Source organism: Notamacropus eugenii, chromosome 1, assembly GCF_028372415.1.
Source record: "Notamacropus eugenii isolate mMacEug1 chromosome 1, mMacEug1.pri_v2, whole genome shotgun sequence".
Classification (NCBI taxonomy): Eukaryota; Metazoa; Chordata; class Mammalia; order Diprotodontia; family Macropodidae; genus Notamacropus; species Notamacropus eugenii.
Window position 1 is genome coordinate 484,228,437 of NC_092872.1, and position 19,640 is coordinate 484,248,076.

General features: G+C 38.8%; 1 protein-coding gene across 4 annotated transcripts in view; it reads right to left on the minus strand.

Moving 5' to 3' along the window:
• Positions 1-14,119: 14,119 nt before the first annotated feature.
• The window catches only part of SETX (senataxin), a 90,811-nt gene continuing 85,290 nt past the window's right edge, over positions 14,120-19,640 (minus strand). For all 4 annotated transcript variants that reach the window (XM_072632780.1, XM_072632781.1, XM_072632778.1 and 1 more), the window contains one exon: positions 14,120-15,285. In XM_072632780.1, coding sequence (XP_072488881.1) covers positions 14,506-15,285 — 780 coding nt within the window. In that variant the 3' untranslated portion in view covers positions 14,120-14,505. The remainder of the gene's footprint in view (positions 15,286-19,640) is intronic.

The window sequence follows — 19,640 nt, forward strand, 5'->3', positions numbered from 1 at the left end:
CAGGGACAACAAACAGGCACAAAGGAGTATAAAGAAATACAATTTCCCTGGCATAAAAGACAATTTCTCTGGAGAGAATTAAAGATGACTATGGGAAGACCAAAACATAGAAGGGCATGTTTGATAGAGGAGTTTTTTTCTGTCAGATATCCCATTTCTTAAGGAAAACGTATTCTGAGTAAATAAAAACATCAATTGGCCTAGGGTCAGGTATTAAGGAATGGGTTAAGACAAAGCCTGTCCTCTCCTTTCATCAACATACACAGTAAAAGGTTTTCCCAGACTGCATAGGGCTAGTACTGGGGTAGTGATCAAATTAGTTTTCAGAGTCTCAAAAGCTTTAGCCTGGTCTGAGTCAGTGCCCTGAGTAGGGTCATAAAGGGGTTTAGCGATAAAACCAAAATTAGGAATTCAGAGTCTACGAAATCCAGCCATGCCTAGAAATGCTCCAACTTGTTGCTTAATGGCTAGAACAGGAATAGACAGGATTGTCCTTTTTCTCTCAGAGGTTAAGGAGAGAGAGGTGGGTGTGAGTTCATGGCCCAGATACTTTATGGCCTGGCATGCTATCTGGACTTTGTTCAGAGACCCTATAGCCTCGAATGCCTAAGAAATTAAGGGCTTCTGTGGCAGCAACCAAAGAACCCTCCTGGGTGGGGCTACAAATAAGAATATCTTGCACATACAGGATTAAGCTACTACCTGCTAATTTCAGGTCCTTTAAATCCCTTCCCAAAGCCTGGCCAAATAAATGAGGGTTAGCTCGAAACCCTTGGGGGAAGACTGTCCATGTTAACTGACATGGACTTGATTCCCCAGGAAGAGTACATTCAAACTCAAAAATAAATTGTGAGTATTCTCCATTAGGCTTTTTTGTGGGAAGGATTACAGAGTTGCATAGAGATGAACAAGGGACAAGGATTTTATACTTGAGGAATTTTTCAATTAGAGGTTGTAGTCCTTCCCAGGCCTCAGGCTTAATCAGATACTGGCTGAGATGGGGAAGCACTTTAGGGTCTGGGAGGCTAACTACGGCTGGAGTGGCAGTGATGAGGTTCAGACTCTGGGAGCCTCCTTGAGCTCCCCTTGAATCTTCCTACTTAATCTGGCCTTTTTTACTCAAATCTAATCTTCCCATTTTTTCCGGCAGTCTCAGGAAGCCCATGGGCTTTTCATTATCATTTCAGGTCTCTGTTGCACTCCCCACCCTTGATCCCATCAAAACCCCATCCCATACTGCCCCTATCAAGATCTCTGGATTGCCCCACCTGCTTCCCACCCAAACCCTCCATTGTCTGATATCTCCTGATAGCCTCCAGCTGTTTCCAGCCTTTGACCCTCCTTGGACTTCTCCTCAAGACCCTTCCTAAACCCCTCCTCCCATCACCCTGGACTACCAGACACCCCCCCCCCCACTCCCCAGATCCCTCCTATACTCTTTTCTGTATTTAAGTCCCACCTTGCCTCCATGAAGGCGCTCAGATGCAATCCAGCTCAGACTCTGGCTGGCTGGGATTGTGTCTGGCCTGCTTGTGAATACAAGCGTTACAAAAGCTTAGGCTCCTTAAGAGGCAACCCAATTAGGTGAATCCTTAATAAACTTTGTTTTCTTTGGCTTTAAGAAGGCTTGAGTCGAATTCATTCGAGCATGACCTGGACCGTCGGTATTTTGGGGTCCCCCATCACCCCTAAACCTCATCAGCAGAAGTAGCTCACCCTAGAATTCCCAGATCCCAAACAACTGTGTCTAGACTGTCTCCACACGCTCTCAAGCAAACATGGGGAGATTTAGTGAACAGAGGGAAAAGGGAGATGAGAGGATTAACTAGATGGGGTTCAGACTCTGGGAAACTCCTGAACTGCCCTTGAATCTTCCCACGTAATCTGGCCTTTCATACTCAAATCTGTTGCCCTCAGCCTTGCCTGGCCTACCATTATCTGTTACCTCTTCATTGCCCCACCTACATCCCACCCAAACCCTGCATTGTCTGATACCTCTCAATTGCTTCCAGCCACTTCCCACCCTGGATTACATCACTATGTATAACTCCCCAATCCCATTAAGATCCTTTTTTAGACCCTCTTCCCAGACCACTAGACCACCTCTAGACCTTGCCCACGGACTTTCTGTGTATAAATTCCATCTAGCCTCCAGTGAAGGTCTTCAGATTTAATCTAGCACACACTCTGTCTGGCTGAGATTCTGTCTGGCCCACTTGTCAACCCTAGGTGGGGAATCTCTAATAAACGTTGTTTTTATTTGGTTTTAAGAAGTCTTGTATCTAATTCATTCGAGTAGGACCTGGTGTGTTGGTATTTTGGGGTCCCCAGCACCCCTGAAACAAAAAAATTATGATTTGAATTTGGTTCCTGCTTCCTGTATCACCAAGCACTTGTGGTGACTATGAATATACTGGCAAAGTTCTCAATCACAAAGTATAACAGACTCTCCATATAGAAGGCAGAAGAAAAACATTTATTCCTAGTACCAGAAAGTGAAATCAGTCATAGTAACCAAGAAGTCAATACAGGTTATTACTGCAGGGAGCAAAGCCATTCCCAAGCCTGTTGGGGCCTTCCCACAAACACTCAGGAGCCTAAGCTGTGCCTACCTGCCTGTGTCCTCCCCAGCTCTGACTAGCCTGACCAAACTTCCTCCCAGCTCTGTTCCACCCGTGCAGCAAGCTCATCCCACCAATGTGACATCGGCTTCCATGTGATTTAAGCAGGTCACATAGGCCTATTAACAAATGGGAATGATTTTCCCATTTAAATTACCATTACACTTCTACTACAGAGGAATAGAGTTTTATCTTATCAACTGTTAATTGACTACCCACTAGATACAATGCACTGTGAGTACTACCAGGTGGTGCCATAGTGCATACAATGCTGGGCAGGAGTCAGGAAGACTCATCTTCTTGAGTTCAAATCTGCCCTAAGATACTTCGTAGCTGCATCCCTGGGTAAGTCATTTAACCCTGCTTGCCTCAGCTTCCTTATCTGCAAAATAAGCGAGAGAGGGAAATGGCCAAACACCTCCAGTATCTCTGCCAAGAAAACCCCAAATGGGATCATGAAGAGTCCTATACATGTGAACAACAACAACTACAACAAGGCACTGTGGAAGGCAGAGGTAAAGAACAAAGTCTCTACTCTCAAAGAGTCTCCAGTCTATCACAGGAGGCAGGACAGATAGAAAGATGAATGAGGAAGGCCACATATCCACCTCAACTAAATGTGAAATATCATTCTGGTTGAAGAAATAGAATCCATACATAGATAACAGTAATACACAGGGACTGAAAGAGGGGTAGGCTGTTCAGAAGAGATTTTACTGTGGGTTGGGGTGGTCAAAGGTTCATGAAAGTGGCAGGTGAATTTTCTCATCTGTAAACATTCTACTGGTCTCACAGGGTTATAAATAGGGTTAAAGATTGGTTTTGTGGTTTCACAGGTGAGGAAATTCCCTTTACCAAGGCAGGTCAGTACCTACTCCGCAACTTGTCAGAGTCTTAGAGAACTGCCTGGAGCACTGAAAGGTTAAGTGAATTTGCCCAGAGAATCACACAGCCAGAGGCAGAATTTGAGCCCAGGTCTTTCTAGTTTCGAGGCTGGCCCTCAATCCACTAAGGGTGAAGTAGAAAGATGAACTATTACTCCTCAAAGTCACCCTGTTACCACCAGAATCAAATATAAAATCCTCTCCCTCTTAAAGGCCCTCATAATCTTCTTATCCCTTACTCCCCTAAGCATACTCTACCAGGCTCTTCTGCTGCTCTTTATATAGGACGCTTCATCTCCCACTTCCAGGCATTTTCACTGGACTGGAACTCTGCCTCCAGACTTCCCTGGCTTCCTTCAAGTAAACTCCTCCTTTCTGTAAAAAGCCTTTCCCAGTTCCCCCTCAATATTAGGGCCTTCCTTCTGAGATTCCCTCCAGTCTATCCTGTCTACATCTTATTTTTATGTGGTTGTTTGCGTGTTGTCTCCCTCATTAGACTGAAAGCTCTTTGGGAGCAGTGGCTAGTTCCGATTTTTCATCTTGTGTCCTCCCACTTAGTACAGTGCATGGCACAGAATAGGTGCTTGGCGATTTGTCTTCCAAGTCATCCGAAAAGTTATAAAGTGAAAGGAATGTCCACCATCAAATGCCCTATTTGGGCTGTAGGGTTTAAAGGTTAAAGGACTGGGAATGTTGATCCTGGAGAAGATATTTAGGAGGTGCTTAATAGCAATATTCAAGGAGCTGTTGTGTGGAACGGGGAATAGCCTTGTTTTGCTTGGCACCAGAGGGCAGAAAACTAGAAGCAATGGGTAGAATTTCCTTGGGGAAATTTAGACTTGATGAAAATAATTTTTTCCAAGAATTTGTCTTATCCTAACATGGAATGGGATACTTCAGAAGGCATTAGATACACACACACACACACACACACACACACACACACACACAGAGATATCCATTTCTAGTAGGTGATTATACCTACAGAAAGTGGGGCCTTCTTGTTCAGGTCTGGGTTGGGCAACATGGCCTCTGAAATCTTCTCCAACTCTGAGATTCTGCACATGTGCAGGGACCGAGTTTGGAGGACCTAACATATACATGGACCACATTCTACTCGGGAACTTAATTCTGAAGTAAATGGTTTTGGTTGGTTTTTTTTTTTTGTGCAATTAGAAAAGATGACCACAGTTGAGACCTTGGTAGGATAGAATATCTTGTGGACCGAAGTCTCCTTTGTAGCATTTCATACCACCATAAATTCCATTTAGGCCAAAGCCAAATTTTAGTTTCCTCTCTGAACCATTTATTTTTCAAACAATGAATGGTGGAATTGGGGAGGTGGCAGAGTTAGGAGGGATGATGTCTAGTTACTTTAAAAATCATGGCTCTGGTTGGTGGTATAATGTTACTGTAAATGAAACCTGCAAATAAATTGGCCCTAACAGAGCAGTCAATTCTTGTCAGATCACTTGCTAAATATATTATTCTCTCCAACTCTCAAATAAATACATCATCTCCCCCTTCCACCGAAATTTGCGTGTGCATAACAAATGAACAAGACAGACCAAGTTATGTACTTTAGGCACATGCTCTCGGTACATCATGAGACACCAAGACTGAGGTCAAGTACCTTTTAACAGGCAGAAGTGCAGACATCAAAGTCTGACTACATTTCCTGAAGTTATTGCTTTTATAAAAAGCATTCCACTCCTATAACCACCAGCAATTTAGCCCTGCCTTGGACCTTTATACCCAGCACCACCATTCCTACCTCTAGTGGCTTCTTTCAGTAGATACCATTCATTCTCACTCCTACCCCACCCCAACCTGGCCTTAATGGAAAGGATTCATTTTCTTCTTAAACAGGATAATTAAACAATGTGGTTGGCCACAACAGAAGACTCGTTATCTTACCTAAAGGGAATTCCAAAATGCTATTCAGTTGATGTGTGTATATAACCACTGGTAAAGAATGTGAAAGGGGGAGAGGGAGGAGAATGACCAGAACCAATTGGATAAGAAATTTTCCTTATTAGATATGAAAACAAATATTCTTTCATAACAAATCTGGACATAAAACTCAAAACAATTTGTCAGGCAGACAAACTGGTAGACAAACTTATGCTTCACTTCAATATTTAACTCCAAATCTTACATGGCAAGTTTCTTGCTAACACCTCTTCTCCTGACCACCGTATGTCTGACCAAGTCACTCCTTAGCTCAAGAACCTCCTATTGCCTCTAGAATAAAACACAAACTACACTTTTTGGCTTTTAAAGCCTGTTACAATCTGACTCCAGACTTTTGAGCACTCAAAATTCCAGGAAATGGACTTAAATTTGCTATTCCTTGGTTCCCTTCTCCTTGCCTTTACACAAACTGCCCCTCATTCCAGGATTTTGTTTCCATCCCATGACTGGGAATGGAATCTCTAGTTCAAGTAAGCCTCTCCTGTTCTGCTCAGTTGCTAGGGCCCTCTCCTCAAATTAGTTTACATTTTTGTGTTTCTCTTGTTTTCACACCAACAGAATAAAAGTTCCCTGAGGACAGGGGCTAGTTCCTTTTTGTTTTTATATTCCCAGGAACTTCATAAATGCCCTTTGAATTCCCCTAAGTACCATCTGATGTTATTGTCTGTTTCTTATTATGGGAATTGACCCCATAAATCAGAGTGTGGATTGTGTACATTCAAATTCTATTGTCCCTGCTGTGGGAAGAACAATGGTTAAAACCACAACATATATGTAATACTCCTCTCAGTGAACCTTAATCGCATGGATGGGTTCCATTTTAAAACTGCATTATGTAGTAGAAAAGTCTAAAACATATTGATAGTCTCTCATAAATCTGCCACAGGGAATCTACCCAAAATGAAGGATGACTTTCTCTAGGTCTTTTAACATTAAATTACTAAGCAGAAACCAGGATTGTTGATTACTCTTTGATCTTACTATGCAAACAGGACATTTTCTAACCATTCATTGTTCTCTTCATAACCATCATATACATTCTCATTGCCCTCTGGGTCACTTAACATTTTGATTCCTTGGAGGTTATGATGTTCCAAGATTTGCAGTTACATAGTATCACTATAAGAATACTATGTAAAATATATAGTTGTGTGTGTGTTCGTCCTTCGTTGCCAAAGAAGACCATGCCATCAGAGAAATAGTGACGAGTTGTACTTGACCTTGTTTTGAGTGAGCGAGGGCTGTGCAGGTCACCAGCCTCACTTCTCCTCCAGAGCAATCTGAATCCAGTGACCAGATATTCATCAGGATGACTGGAGATGACCCAGGATGAGGCAATTGGGGTTAAGTGACTTGCCCAAGGTCACACAGCTAGTGAGTGTCAGTGTCTGATGTAAAATATATAGGTTTCTGTTTAGGGAACAGCTTAGAATCATTGAAAACACTGCACAGTTTCCAAGATGCATTCCAATCTACTTTCTTTCCCTTTAATTCTGGGCCTAGTTGATTGTGAATCTGCATTGCCTATTCAAGATACACAATATACGTATATACATACAAATAAAAATACACACACACACAATCATATTTTTAACTTATTCAACTATGTGTGCTCAGCAAAAGTAAGCTAGATGAAAATGCTTTATACATAAAACCATCTGGTAGCTCCATACTGTACTTTTAATTACCACCCTTGCTGGTTGCCCAGACTCAGTGGGCTTTGAGATGAGTCTTGAAGCCAGAGAAACTAAGCAGAGTTTAGGGGGCAGAACATTCTAGGCATAAGGGACAGTCATTACAAAGGCATAGAGAGAGGAGATGGAAAGTCATGTGGGAGAAACCCCAAATAGACCAGTGTAGCTAGGTATGAAGAGGGGGAGGGTAAAATATTATGACATCTGGAAAGGTTGTGAAACTTTAAAAACCAAAAAGTACTGTATATTTGATCTTGGACATAACAGGGAACCACTAGAACTCACTGAGTGGGGTCAGACCTACCCTTTAGAAAGATTACGTAGCTAAGTAGAGGATAGATTGGAAGGGGAAAAAACTTGAAGGACAGAGAGCGGTTGGAAGGCTATGAGAAGTCTTTTCGAGGGGTGATGATGGCTTGAACTAGGGTTATAGCTATGACTGGAGAAATGTATAAAGATATCATGAAGGTAGAAATAAGATTTCACAAGGTATTAGATATGTAGAGAAATCAAGGATGACACCAACGTTGCTGGTCAGGGTGACTAGGAGGATGGTAGTGAATTCAATAACAGGGACATTTCAGAAGAAAAGGGGGCTTTGGGGAAAAGACTGGTTCTGTTTGGGACATATTGAGATGCCAACAGAACATCCAGTGCCAGATGTCTAAGAGGCATTTGTTGATATATAACTACATAGCTTAGAAGACTAGGCTTAGATATACAGATCTAGGAATAACATACATAGAAATAACTGAATCCATGGAAGCTGCATAGGTCACCAAATGAGAGAGGATAGAGGGAAAAGAAGACTCTGGAAAGAGCTTGGGTGGGGGCATTCAGTTAGTAGGCATGACATGGAGAAAGAATCATGAAAAGAGACTGAGACATAAAAAACTAGGTAGGAGAGAGCAGTGTCTAGAAAGCCTCATTGAGAGTAGCAGGAAGAAGTGGCCCACAGTGTCAAAAGTGGTTAAGTGGTCAATGATGAGAATGGAGAAAAGTATAAGAGATAACTGGTAACTTTTGAGGTGACCGTTTCAGTTGAATAGTGAAGTCAGAATTCATATTTCAGAGGTTTTAGAAATGAGAGAGGAGTGGGGCCTTGCATGTAAATTACTTCCTCAAATTCAGCTGAGTGGGGTAGGAGAGATACAGATTCCAGCTGTGGGGTTGATAAGATCAAGTTAGAAATGTTTTTTGTTTGTTTTCAGGATGGGGAAGATATGGGCATGCTTACAGGCAGAAGAGAAGTAGCCACTGGATAAGAGACTGTATGAAAGAAAATGTAGCCACTACTATTTTTGGTGTGGCAAGAGAAGTACTATCTCAGTGAGGGCCATCAGATTGAGAAAGGTTTCAAAAAAACCCGAAAGGTTTAAAATGAAAGGAAATTTGTTAATTACGGAGCAGGCATTCCAGAGGTGAGTGGCTTTAAAGTAGGATACTGCAAGAGTTAGGCTGAAGGAGTAGTGAATCAAGGATGGAGAATGGGGCAGATGAGAATACAGAATGCCGGGGATAAGGTGAGCATAAGGTGAGGGGAATGTTAATTGAGCAGAATCCAGGTAGATTATCATTGATTGGAGAGAAGTTTGCTGAGGGAGGTACAAAGCTTTATTTGAGGCCCTCCCTGAATCTTCCTGGAGATTCAGCTTGATAAGTAATGTCCGCTTGTCCTGAGACCCAAGGAAGCTGCACATCCCAAACAAGAGGCATTGTTGGTTGTTCCAGAGAAGGCTCTAGGGGTCAGGAGTTGGAAGAAATCTTGGTCTCAGAGGGTTGTCTGGTATAGGAGTTTGCCCAGGGTCAAGGCCACAATGGTGTAACAGGCAGGCAGTGAGCACCCGCTGCCACTTCCCTTCCAGTCCCACAGCTCCCCATCTATTAAATCACATGGCAGCCTGGGAGGCCAACAGGAGTACTGGAGAGCCCTATCATGTGGCCTCACGGTGAAACTAAACACCTAGCGTAGGTGATGTCATGGCAAAATCAGTCAAAAGCTCCCCTATCAGAAACTATCATCGAAGGCAGAATCCAAGTAAGGCTCCAGTGGAAAGGGGATGAAGAGGATAGTTAAGAGTATAAGCAACAAAATGTGGAATTAGCTAGGTGGTTTCATTCTCTTGATTTTCCTGAATGTATTACTGGCCTGAATACTTTTAGGTAGTGGTGAATATCCTTATGAAGCTCTGAACTGTTTCAATTTCATAATCATGTCATTTATAAGAACATCTGGAACACTCTACTATTTATAATATGTTTTTATGTTTGAACTCTGCCCTGGAAATCCAAGGGCCAATGCTTTTGATGAGCACATCTACACTGTTCTTGTCATTGCTACTGATAAGGGTCATCAATCGAATCAATCAGCAAGTATTTATTAAGCACCTACTACTATGTGCTGAGGTGTGGGGGATGCAATAGAGGTTAAATAGTCCCTGCCCAGAAGCAGCTTCTACTCTTCTCAGGGAAAACAATATGTACATATACAGGTACATGTTGGCTTAATTTGGGCTCACACCAAGTTTTCTTCAAACGTGTTTTTCCCTCTACTGTTAAATTTGTATCATTCATAATCTCCCACCCTCCTCCTCCTCAAGATTATGCAAAATAAATTTATATGCTATATGGATGCTGCTCTCAGTTGCCATGTGTCTCTGCTCAGCAAGGAAAATGTTTGCTGACCATGGTGTTTTCTGTGCTCTTTTAGCCTGATGGTTGTGGCAGTTCATTCATATTGGCTAAATTCATATGGAAAATGGTCACAGTTCATATTATGTCTTTTCCTTTTCCATTTTTATAAGTCAGCAGTTTTTTTGAATAAGCTAAGTTGAAAACGTTGTAATGGCACATATTATTTTCTTCTTATCTTTATCCTTCCTTCTAATTTGGTCCACTTTGACCTTTACTGGATAAGTCAATGGTCTGACTGCAAAGAAAAAGCTGATTGGGAACTGATTCCTATATTAGTAACCAATCATTTCCTATCTATTAAGGAGATGATCTAAGGGCTGAACCTGTAATGTTATTAGTTTAGGACATTTCCTCCACCAATAAAAGTTAGCTTTGTCTTTGCAAATTAGTTTGATATTTGCCTAGAGCACTGAGTGGCTAAATGATTTGCCCAGTCACACAGCCAGTAATGTTAGAGACAGTGCGTAAAACCATGTCCTCCGGCTTTGAGGCCAGCTCTCTTTGCTATGCTGTTTGCTCTCATCAACTAAACCCATCAAATTACCTTTTTATAATGTTCAGTGTTCACCATGTCTAATATCTCCAAATCCTCTTAAGCTACTTATGACAGATATGCTTGAGGTTTCTGTATAGCCTTTGGACTCACATCTCCTAATTTGGAACCATCATTTCCAGTGTATTTTTTACCATTCACTCCATACTCACTTTTGCACTGAAAGTTATTAAAGTTAAAGTTAAATGTTAAAGTATTACAAGTGTTGACTTAATTGGAGAATATTGTTGAATTCTTTACAGATTTTTCTCTACCTCATCACCCAGTGCAGAAAACAATATATAAGCAGCAATAGTCTTTATGGTGGTTTTTTTTTTTTGTATATTTATCATGAGCACTACAAGACAAGATAATCATGTGTCCCATGAAGTGATGTTTCTTGTTGCCTTTAAGCACCTGATGAGACTAAATCCTCAAAAGACCATCTCCAAAGTCTCACAGTAGGGTGGAGGTGAGTTCTCAAAGGCTTCACCACTAGGGAGGTACTATCAAGATACAAAGGCTTTGAGTATGGTGCTAGCAACATGATGTGTGTTATCCAGTCTAGATAAATAAATACAGCCTTATCACAAGTGGACTGGTTACTAGTTGGTTAATTAACTACAGCAACCCATGAAACAAAGAAAAATACAAAATGGTCTCCAGTCCTAGGGACCACCACACTTCTACTCTATCTGTTGTAAAGTGATGGAAAGGGCCTAAAAGGTCTTAATGATCCAATAATTTTGGACTGTATTAATAGTAATTTAAGTTTTTGTACCCTAAATGTGATTCCTGTCCAACCAATGAGCAATAAAACTACTGAAGGAACTGAACTACATCAATACTAACATTCTCACTATAAATGAAAACAGAAAATATAAAGAAGTTGCAGATAACTGGAAAGGACCGCTCACAGGTTTTTACAGTAACATCTCTACCCTCTCTGCCCCTGAGCCAAAGGAAAAAAAAGTTGATGTAGTTTTGAATAGCATGTGCAAAGAAATTAACTTCCCCAGTCTATCTCTGAGCTTCTTTGTTCTTATCTATAAAAAGGATGGTAATGAGGTAGAATAGAAAGAACAGTAGATTTGGAAACAAGAGACCTGGATTCAAGAGCTGGTTCTGGTTCATGATCTTGGGCAATTTAACCTTGCTCAGCTTCAAATTTATCCTCTGGAAAATGAGAGGACTGAATCATATGACCCCTAAACTTCCTTCCAGCTCTGACATACTATGGACCTGTTCTTGATAAATCAAAAGTAAAGAAAAATATAAAGCATGTCAAAAATAAAAAAATTATACTTACAAGAGGCTGGGCATTTTAGTTAAATGTCAAAGCAAGGAGAAAGAAAAGTTTTATTTCTCCACCTTAAAGTCACCAACTACTATTCAATAAAATAATTCATAGCTTGCCACATCCAGAATGCTAGGTTAAGCCCAAAACCAAAGTGGCTTAAAATCATTTTGCTGAACAGAAAGCCAAATGAAAATTCTAATTCACTTATCTGATAACACTGCCATTCTGCTAAAAGAATCTGCTTTAGTATACAATTTCACTCACTAAAAGGATTATGCAATAAGATGCTCATTATCTTTAGCTCTCCTACTGGTAGCAACATAATCAGTGTGGGTAGGGAATAGTTACAACAGATCTAAGCTTTACAACATGGCACCTAAAGTCTACTTGAACAAGTGAATTGGCTCAAAGTATAGAAGCCATTTATCCTACAGGTGTCCTTGCTACTCTTTTATTTACTTTTCATTTCTGGATACTTTTTAACTTCAGTCTTTTCCTAATATACTCCCTTTAATTACACAGAACCTTCCCTTATGTCTTTATTCTTGTAGTATTCATATCATCAGTCTCCAGGAAGGAGGCATTGCTATTTATCAACCGTAAAACAAAGGAACATAATCAGTATGAGTACAAAGACTCAACTGAAAACACCTACTTGTAGAGCAATTTAGTATATGGCAATAAATCCTAAGTTTTGGAGAAAAGTTATTTCATAATCCACATGTAAAAATAAAAAGAGCTAAGGAGGAATAACCAAGCCCAAAACAAAGATGATGCAGTATTTCATTTGAAGTCTTAGGAATCATTCCTATTTCCTCTCTTCATCCCTTCTTAGTCAAGAAGCACAAACTGAAAGCACTAACTCATATTTACAAAAAATATATGGTAGGACCTGCAAATTCATAAAAAGATGATTCCCTGACAAAGATGTATAATAAAAGTTGATATCTAATCTTGTGAAACCTACACGGCAGGTATACTTCATGAAACATTCCCCCTCACCCAAACCCGAGTACTGCCATTCTCCCTTTGGTCTATAGACAAAGGAGACATTCTGAATGTGTAGGCACCATAAGATCAAAGAAGCTGCTGTTGTTAGAGGTACTTTCATTTCACAACTTACTTAGATGTTGGAAACCAACATGAAAGATGCATGCAATGTCAAGAGGAATTGCAGTGCCAATTTGGAAAAATGAAACAGAGTAGCTTAAGAATTAAATGTGGCCCATGAGATGACTGCAAACATTCTACACAGAAAGATCTTTTCAAGAAATCCAAATACAGAACTTGTCCTTTTTACTTAAAGTGCAGGAGGTAGTACAAAATTTCAAGTGAAATATAAAAAATTCCTCTCTTTTCTACACTCTCAATGTCCCTCTATTTTTAGAAATACTTTTGTGAATAAACACTTCCAACAATTATTTCATTTTTTGGTTACTGATGTAATTTACTTATTTTTGTACCTTAAAGTATATATGTATATGTGTACATGTACATATGTATGTATGGATACATAACTTTGTGGCCTAAATCAGATAGTTCTTAACTTTCTTAAAAGAATCATTCCCTGCACCAAGGCTTTCCCCTACAAAGCTGCCTCTTTATAATTTTGATAAAAAATAATGTGGGGTTTTTTCCTCACACAACTTTGATAACTCAAGCTAAGTAGACCTTTGTTTAGAATAAATTTCCACAGCAGAAAGGAAGAAGTATGAAACTAAGGGGAGTGCAAAGTTAAAACCTGCTTAGATAAAAGAAATTCTTTTTCAAACCTTTGCCATTACCTTCTATATCATCACAGATATCAAAATACTTTCATCAAAGTTATACAGTTTCCAAAAAATGTGGGAAATGTGTCAGCTCTCCCAAACCCCAATCACCTTATAAACTATTCCAGTTAGAAGGAAGTATTCAGTTTCTTTTTATTTCCCTTGTGGTTTTTAACAATGTTTTGAGATCATCTACCTCCACCATTTATTCCCTGTTCAAAGTATTACCTTTAATCTACACTCTCACACCTTCTAGCATAGTTGTGTAATACTGCCAAGAAAGAGAGAGAATTTGGGGTAGTTATGGGTTTAGTAAAAACAGGTGGATGAGCTCTTGTAGAAACCAAACATCTTGTGAAAAAGTCTTATTTAAAAATGTACAAGAGAAGCAGAATTCCAGCTAAACCAAATGCTTTCCCCAAAGCTTCCCCATGAGGCCAGTCAGCTTTTAAAATAGAACTAGAGACATCTGACCCACTATTACCAAGTCAGCTTTTTCCAAACAACTTATGTTGTGAAAGAAGTCAGGCTTACAACAGCACTAGAGGTGTCCCTCCCCTTGACTCCTACTTTTAAAAATGAGTTTGCTCTGCTGAAAAATGATCAAACATTTTGTGCTAGTGAGAATGAAAAGGCAAAAAATCAACTAGATTAAATCTTAAAAAGGTTTTGTTGTTTGCTATACAAATGTACATCTCTACATTTACAATATTTGTCCAAGTCTGGTTTCCTTTTCTAAAAAGGAAGAACAAGAGAACAACACTTCATTTATCTGGCTCTAAGAACACTATCATTGAAGCACAAAGGTCCTCTGAAATCCGAGACAGAAAAACATACTCATTTGTAAAGATTACCAATAGAAAATAAGTTTAAATGACAGTATACAATCTTCCATGTTCTAGGGGAAATGAATAGCCCCAAATTTAAAAATAAATTTAACATCTCTATTCTTATTAACTGAGCACCCAAAGCTGCATTTCTTATAATAAATATTCTTTTTGGTAAATGTTGCCTGTCACTGAGACTCAAGACCTTAGCTATGAAAGTTTTCTTCTTTTTGAATCACTGTCCTGGTTTTCTGCTCTCCTCCTGTCCAAGCAATAGTCCCTGTCTAAATGATAGTCTTTCCTATACCCATACTTTTCTTGTTGACCTTCTCTAGAAGATGTTATTTCTCTTCTGTATCCAGATCCTTCCTCTTCATTGGCTTTTCTTTTGTTTGCATGCATGGAGGTACTTGCAGAGGGAGCTTCAAGTTGTGCAGTCAGGTTGCAATTGTTGGAGGCTGTTACTTTTGAAAAAAGGTGCTGTATGATATTACTAGGGTCCTGGTGAGTTAAAGGAAGACCAGGTTCATATGTGGGTGTTGTCACTCTTGGGTGCTGGATATTGGACAGTTGTGTATCACCTGAAAACTTCTCTGTGGCATCACGTTCATTTCTCTTAGCTAGTCTTGGGTCCCGGACAACAGGTACATCAGTAGCTTTTGTAAAAACTGTAGCTTCCCTGCAGTCAAAAGGCTGAATGTCAGCAGGTAACAAAACAGTGTTGCTGCGCCATGGAGGAGCAAGAGAAGTGGTCTTAGAAATACCACTGTCAGATTTGTTCATCATTTCTTTTGGCTTATTGCTGGGTAAGCTATTCTGAGATCTAATGATTTCTGGCACTACTGTGGGAGGGTATGATAAGTTTCGCTGTGGAATAGATTTGAGTTTCAAAATTTTCATTACATCATTTTTATAATTCTTTTCAAAGGTCCTAATAATGGCACCTCGTTTCTGAGCATCTTGAATCAGGCTATTCCAATGTTGGTTTTCCTTGAAACAAAAAAAGAAAAATGATTACAAAGTAAAAACAACCAAACATGGTCCATGCGTATGATTACAACTTTCACTTCTTAATACATCTAAATATATTTCTTTTTTTTAATGTTTATTTAGTTTTAGTTTTCAACATTCATTTCCACAAAATTTTGAGTTCCAAATTTTCTCCCCATCTCTCCCCACCCCATAACGCCTTGCATTCTGATTACCCCTTCCTTCAATATGCCCTCCCTTCCCTTACCTCCATCTTCTCTCTTTTCTTGTAGGGCAAGATAGATTTCTATACCCCATTATCTGTATTTCTTATTTCCCAGTTGTACGCAAAAACAATTCTCAACATTCGTTCCTAAAATTTTGAGTTCCAACTTCTCTTCCTTCCTCCCTCCCCAGCCATTCCCACTGAGAAGGCAAGCAATTCAATATAGGTTATATATGTGTAGTTTTGCAAAAGACTTCCATAATAGTCATGTTGTGTAAGACTAACTATATTTTCCTCCATCCTATCCTGCCCCTCATTTATTCTATTCTCTCTTTTGACCTTGTCCCTCCCCAAAAGTGTTTACTTCTAATTACTCCCTCCTCCCATTTGCCCTCCCTTCTATCATCCTCCCCATCTAAATATATTTCTATAATAGTTATAGAGGCAAGGATGAAAGAGAAAGTACTATAAAGTAACCCTTGGATTACCACATAGAAATAAGGCTATGTCTCAGCTGATCCTTAGATGCATGCAATACCACAACTAGGATAGCAAGGAATCTAGAAGTCTTCATGGGCCAGTTAGTATCTGATCTGAAACTATTTATAAAACAGTAAACATCAAAACTATTTAATACTGGTTAAAAAAAGAAAAGCTGATCAATGAAACAGATTAGGTAACAAGACCCAGAAGCAATCAAATATAGTAGCATAGTCTTTAATAGATCCAGGAACAACAAATACTGGGAGGGGTAAGAGCTACCTATTGACAAAAACTAGTGGGAAAACTATTTGGCAGAAGTTAAATTTAGACCAACTTCTCATACCATATACCACAAATAACCTCTAAATGAATATAGGACCTAAATATGAAATGTTTTATAAACAAATGTTTATGAGACAAGAAAGATACCTTTCATAATTATGTGTAGGAGGAAAGTCCTTAAACAAACAGGGGATAAAAGATAAAATGGGCAATTTATCAATGTGAATTTCCTAAAGTGCAAGTATGGTATATCATTCTGCTACTCAACAAACTCTAGTGGTTCCTTATCACCTTCAGGATCAAATATAAAATTCTGTTCGGCATTCAAAATTCTCTATAACCTGGTCCCCCCTTGCCCTTCTAGTCTTATACTCTATCACTTCTTCCTTTCTCCACCTTCCCCTCCTTCCACCATACATACTCTGACCCAGCTATACTGGTCTCCTTGAACAAGAAACTACACCTCTTGACTTAAGGCATTTTCACCGTCTGTCCCCTGGGCCTGGAATGCTCTCTCTCCTGGCTTCTTTCAAGTCCTAGCTAAAACTCCACCTTCTACAGGAAACCTTTCTTGATACCCCTTAATTCTAGTGCATTCCCTCTGTTAATTATTTCAAATTTATCCATTATATAGCTTGTCTGTACATAGTTATGAGCTCTTAGAGAGCAGGGATTGACTTTTACCTTTGCATCCTCAGTGCCTTAGCACAGTACCTGGCATACAGTGGGCATTCAATAAGTATTTATTGACTGACATGAAACTGAAACATATGTAAGCAAAATCAATACAGGTAAAATTGAAAGGTAAACAGTTAACTGGGGGGAAAAATCTTTGCAGCAAAATTTTCTGATAAAGGGCTTTACAATATATAGGAAATTGGTACACATTTATAATAGAAAAGAACCATTTTCCAGTAGATGAATGGTCAGGATACGAATAAGCAATTCTCAAAAGAGAAAAGACAAGCTACTAATAACCATATAAGTAAAATGCTTCAAATCACTGGTAGTAAGAAACTCAAATTAAAACAACCTTGAGGTTTCTGCTTCATGACAATCACACTGGCAAAAATAACAAAAGAAGAAAATGACAATGGTTGGATGGGCTGTGGGAATACAAGCACACTAATGCTGTGAATTGAGTGAACCATTCTGGAAAGTTAGTTTGAAACTCTGTCAACAGTCAGTAAACTGCATATTTTCTGACCCATCAATACCACAACTAGGTTCATATTCTAAAAAGGTCAAAGTCAGAGGTCATAAGTACAAATATATTTACAGCAGCACTTTTTTTTTACTTTACCAAAGAACTGGAAATAAAGTAGAAGTCAAGGAATATAATAAACAATGACAGTGCTATCTAAATTAAATTACTCATTCAATGCCATACCAAACAACCAAAGGATTACTTGATATAGGAAAAATAAGCACAAAATTCATCTGAAGGGGAAAATTTAGTATAGTCAAAATAATTTGGCACCAGTTAAAAAAAATAGAGAGATCAATCAGCAGAACAGATTAGGTACAGAACTTAAAAAAGAAGCAAGGGAACATAGTAGCCAAGTGTTTTGAGAAACCCCAAAATCCTACAAACTAAGGAAAGGCCTTACAGGACAAAACTGGGAAAACTGGAATGCAGTCTGGTAGAAATTAGTTTTAGATCAATATGTCACACTATGGCATACCAAAATAAGCTCCAAATGGATATGTGACAAGACATAAAAGATCATATCATAAACAAAAGAGAGGAACAAGGAGAAAATAACTTTCAGATCTACTGATAGAGGAATGGTCAAGTGAGGTATATAGAAAGAAGACAAAAGATAAAATACACATATTTGCTTTTGCACAAAAAATTAGAAGGTAGTTAACTGTGACAACATCTTTGCCACAAGTTTTTCTGATAAAGGTCTCATTTCCAACATATGTATGGAACTGATTCAAATTTCTAAGAGTCATTCTCCATTTCATAAAAAATGGCCAAAGGATACAAACTGGCAGTTTTCAAAGTAAGAAATCCAAGCAATTAACAATCACATGAAAAATGCTCTAAATCACCAATTCACTAATAATTCTAATAACTAATAATTTAAGAAATGTGAATTAAGCAGTTGAGGTTCCACCTTATATCCCTCAGACCAACAAAGTTGCTGTAAAAGGAAAACAATAAATGTTGGAAGAGCTGAAGGGAAAACAGACACCTCTGATGAATTGTTGGTTAAGCTATGAATTGATTCAATCACTCTGGAAAGCAATGTGGAACTGTCAAATAGTCACCAAACTGGGCATACCCTATAACCCAGTGATACTACTACTCTATCTAAACCCCAAAGAGATTAAAAAAAAAAAAAAAGAAAAAGAAAAAGGATCTATAGTACAGAAATATTTAGAATAGTTATTTTAGTAGTGGCAAAGAACAAGAAACTAAGAGCATGCCCATAAACTGGGGAATGTCTGGACAAATTATGATATGTTAATATAAAGGAATACTATTGTACAGTAAGAAAGGATGAGGGGAATGGTTTCAGAGAATCTTGGGAAAACTTATATGAACTGATGCACAGTGCAGACAGGAGAACAATTTTAATGATAATAACATTTAAAAGACAAGCAACTTTGAAAGACTTAAGAACTATAATTAATGTAATGACCAATCACTAATCCAGAGGATCAGTTATACTGTCCATTTCCTAAGAGGTTACAGATTCAAGGTGAAGAATGAGATAACACTTTTAGACATGGCCAATGTGGGAATCTGTTTTGCCTCAGGATAAAGCACTAGGCCTAAAGACCTAAGTTCAAATCTTATTTCAGACATTCACTAGTTGTGTCTGACCCTGAGCAAGTCACTTAAACCCCATTTGCCTCAGTTTCATTATCTGTTAAATGGGGCTAATAAAAGCACCTACTTCTCAAAGTTGTTGTGAGGATCTAATGAGATAACTGTAAAGTGATCAGCACAGTGACTGGCACATTAGTAAGGCATTACATAAATGTTAGCTATTAATATTATTATCTGTTATGGAAGCATTCTTTTTTTTTTCCAAATGAAGAAAGGGAAGAGAAAAGAGAAGGAAAAAACAAATGTTTGTTAACTGAAAAAAGAAAGTAAGAAATAAAGTGATTTCCATCAACTGAGGGAATGGTTGAATAAGATTTAGATTGAATGGTATGTATTATACTACAATTAATTGTCTTAGACAGTAACATTATGTAATGACTACAATAATGTAAATAAAAAACTTTGAAAGTTTAAGAACTTTGATGAATGAAGTGACTTCAAAAGAATGATGATAAAGCATGTCTCTCACCTCTTGGTATAGAAGTGATGGGTTAAAGGAAAAGAATGTGACTTACATTTGCAAATATAAAAAAGGGGGTTTAT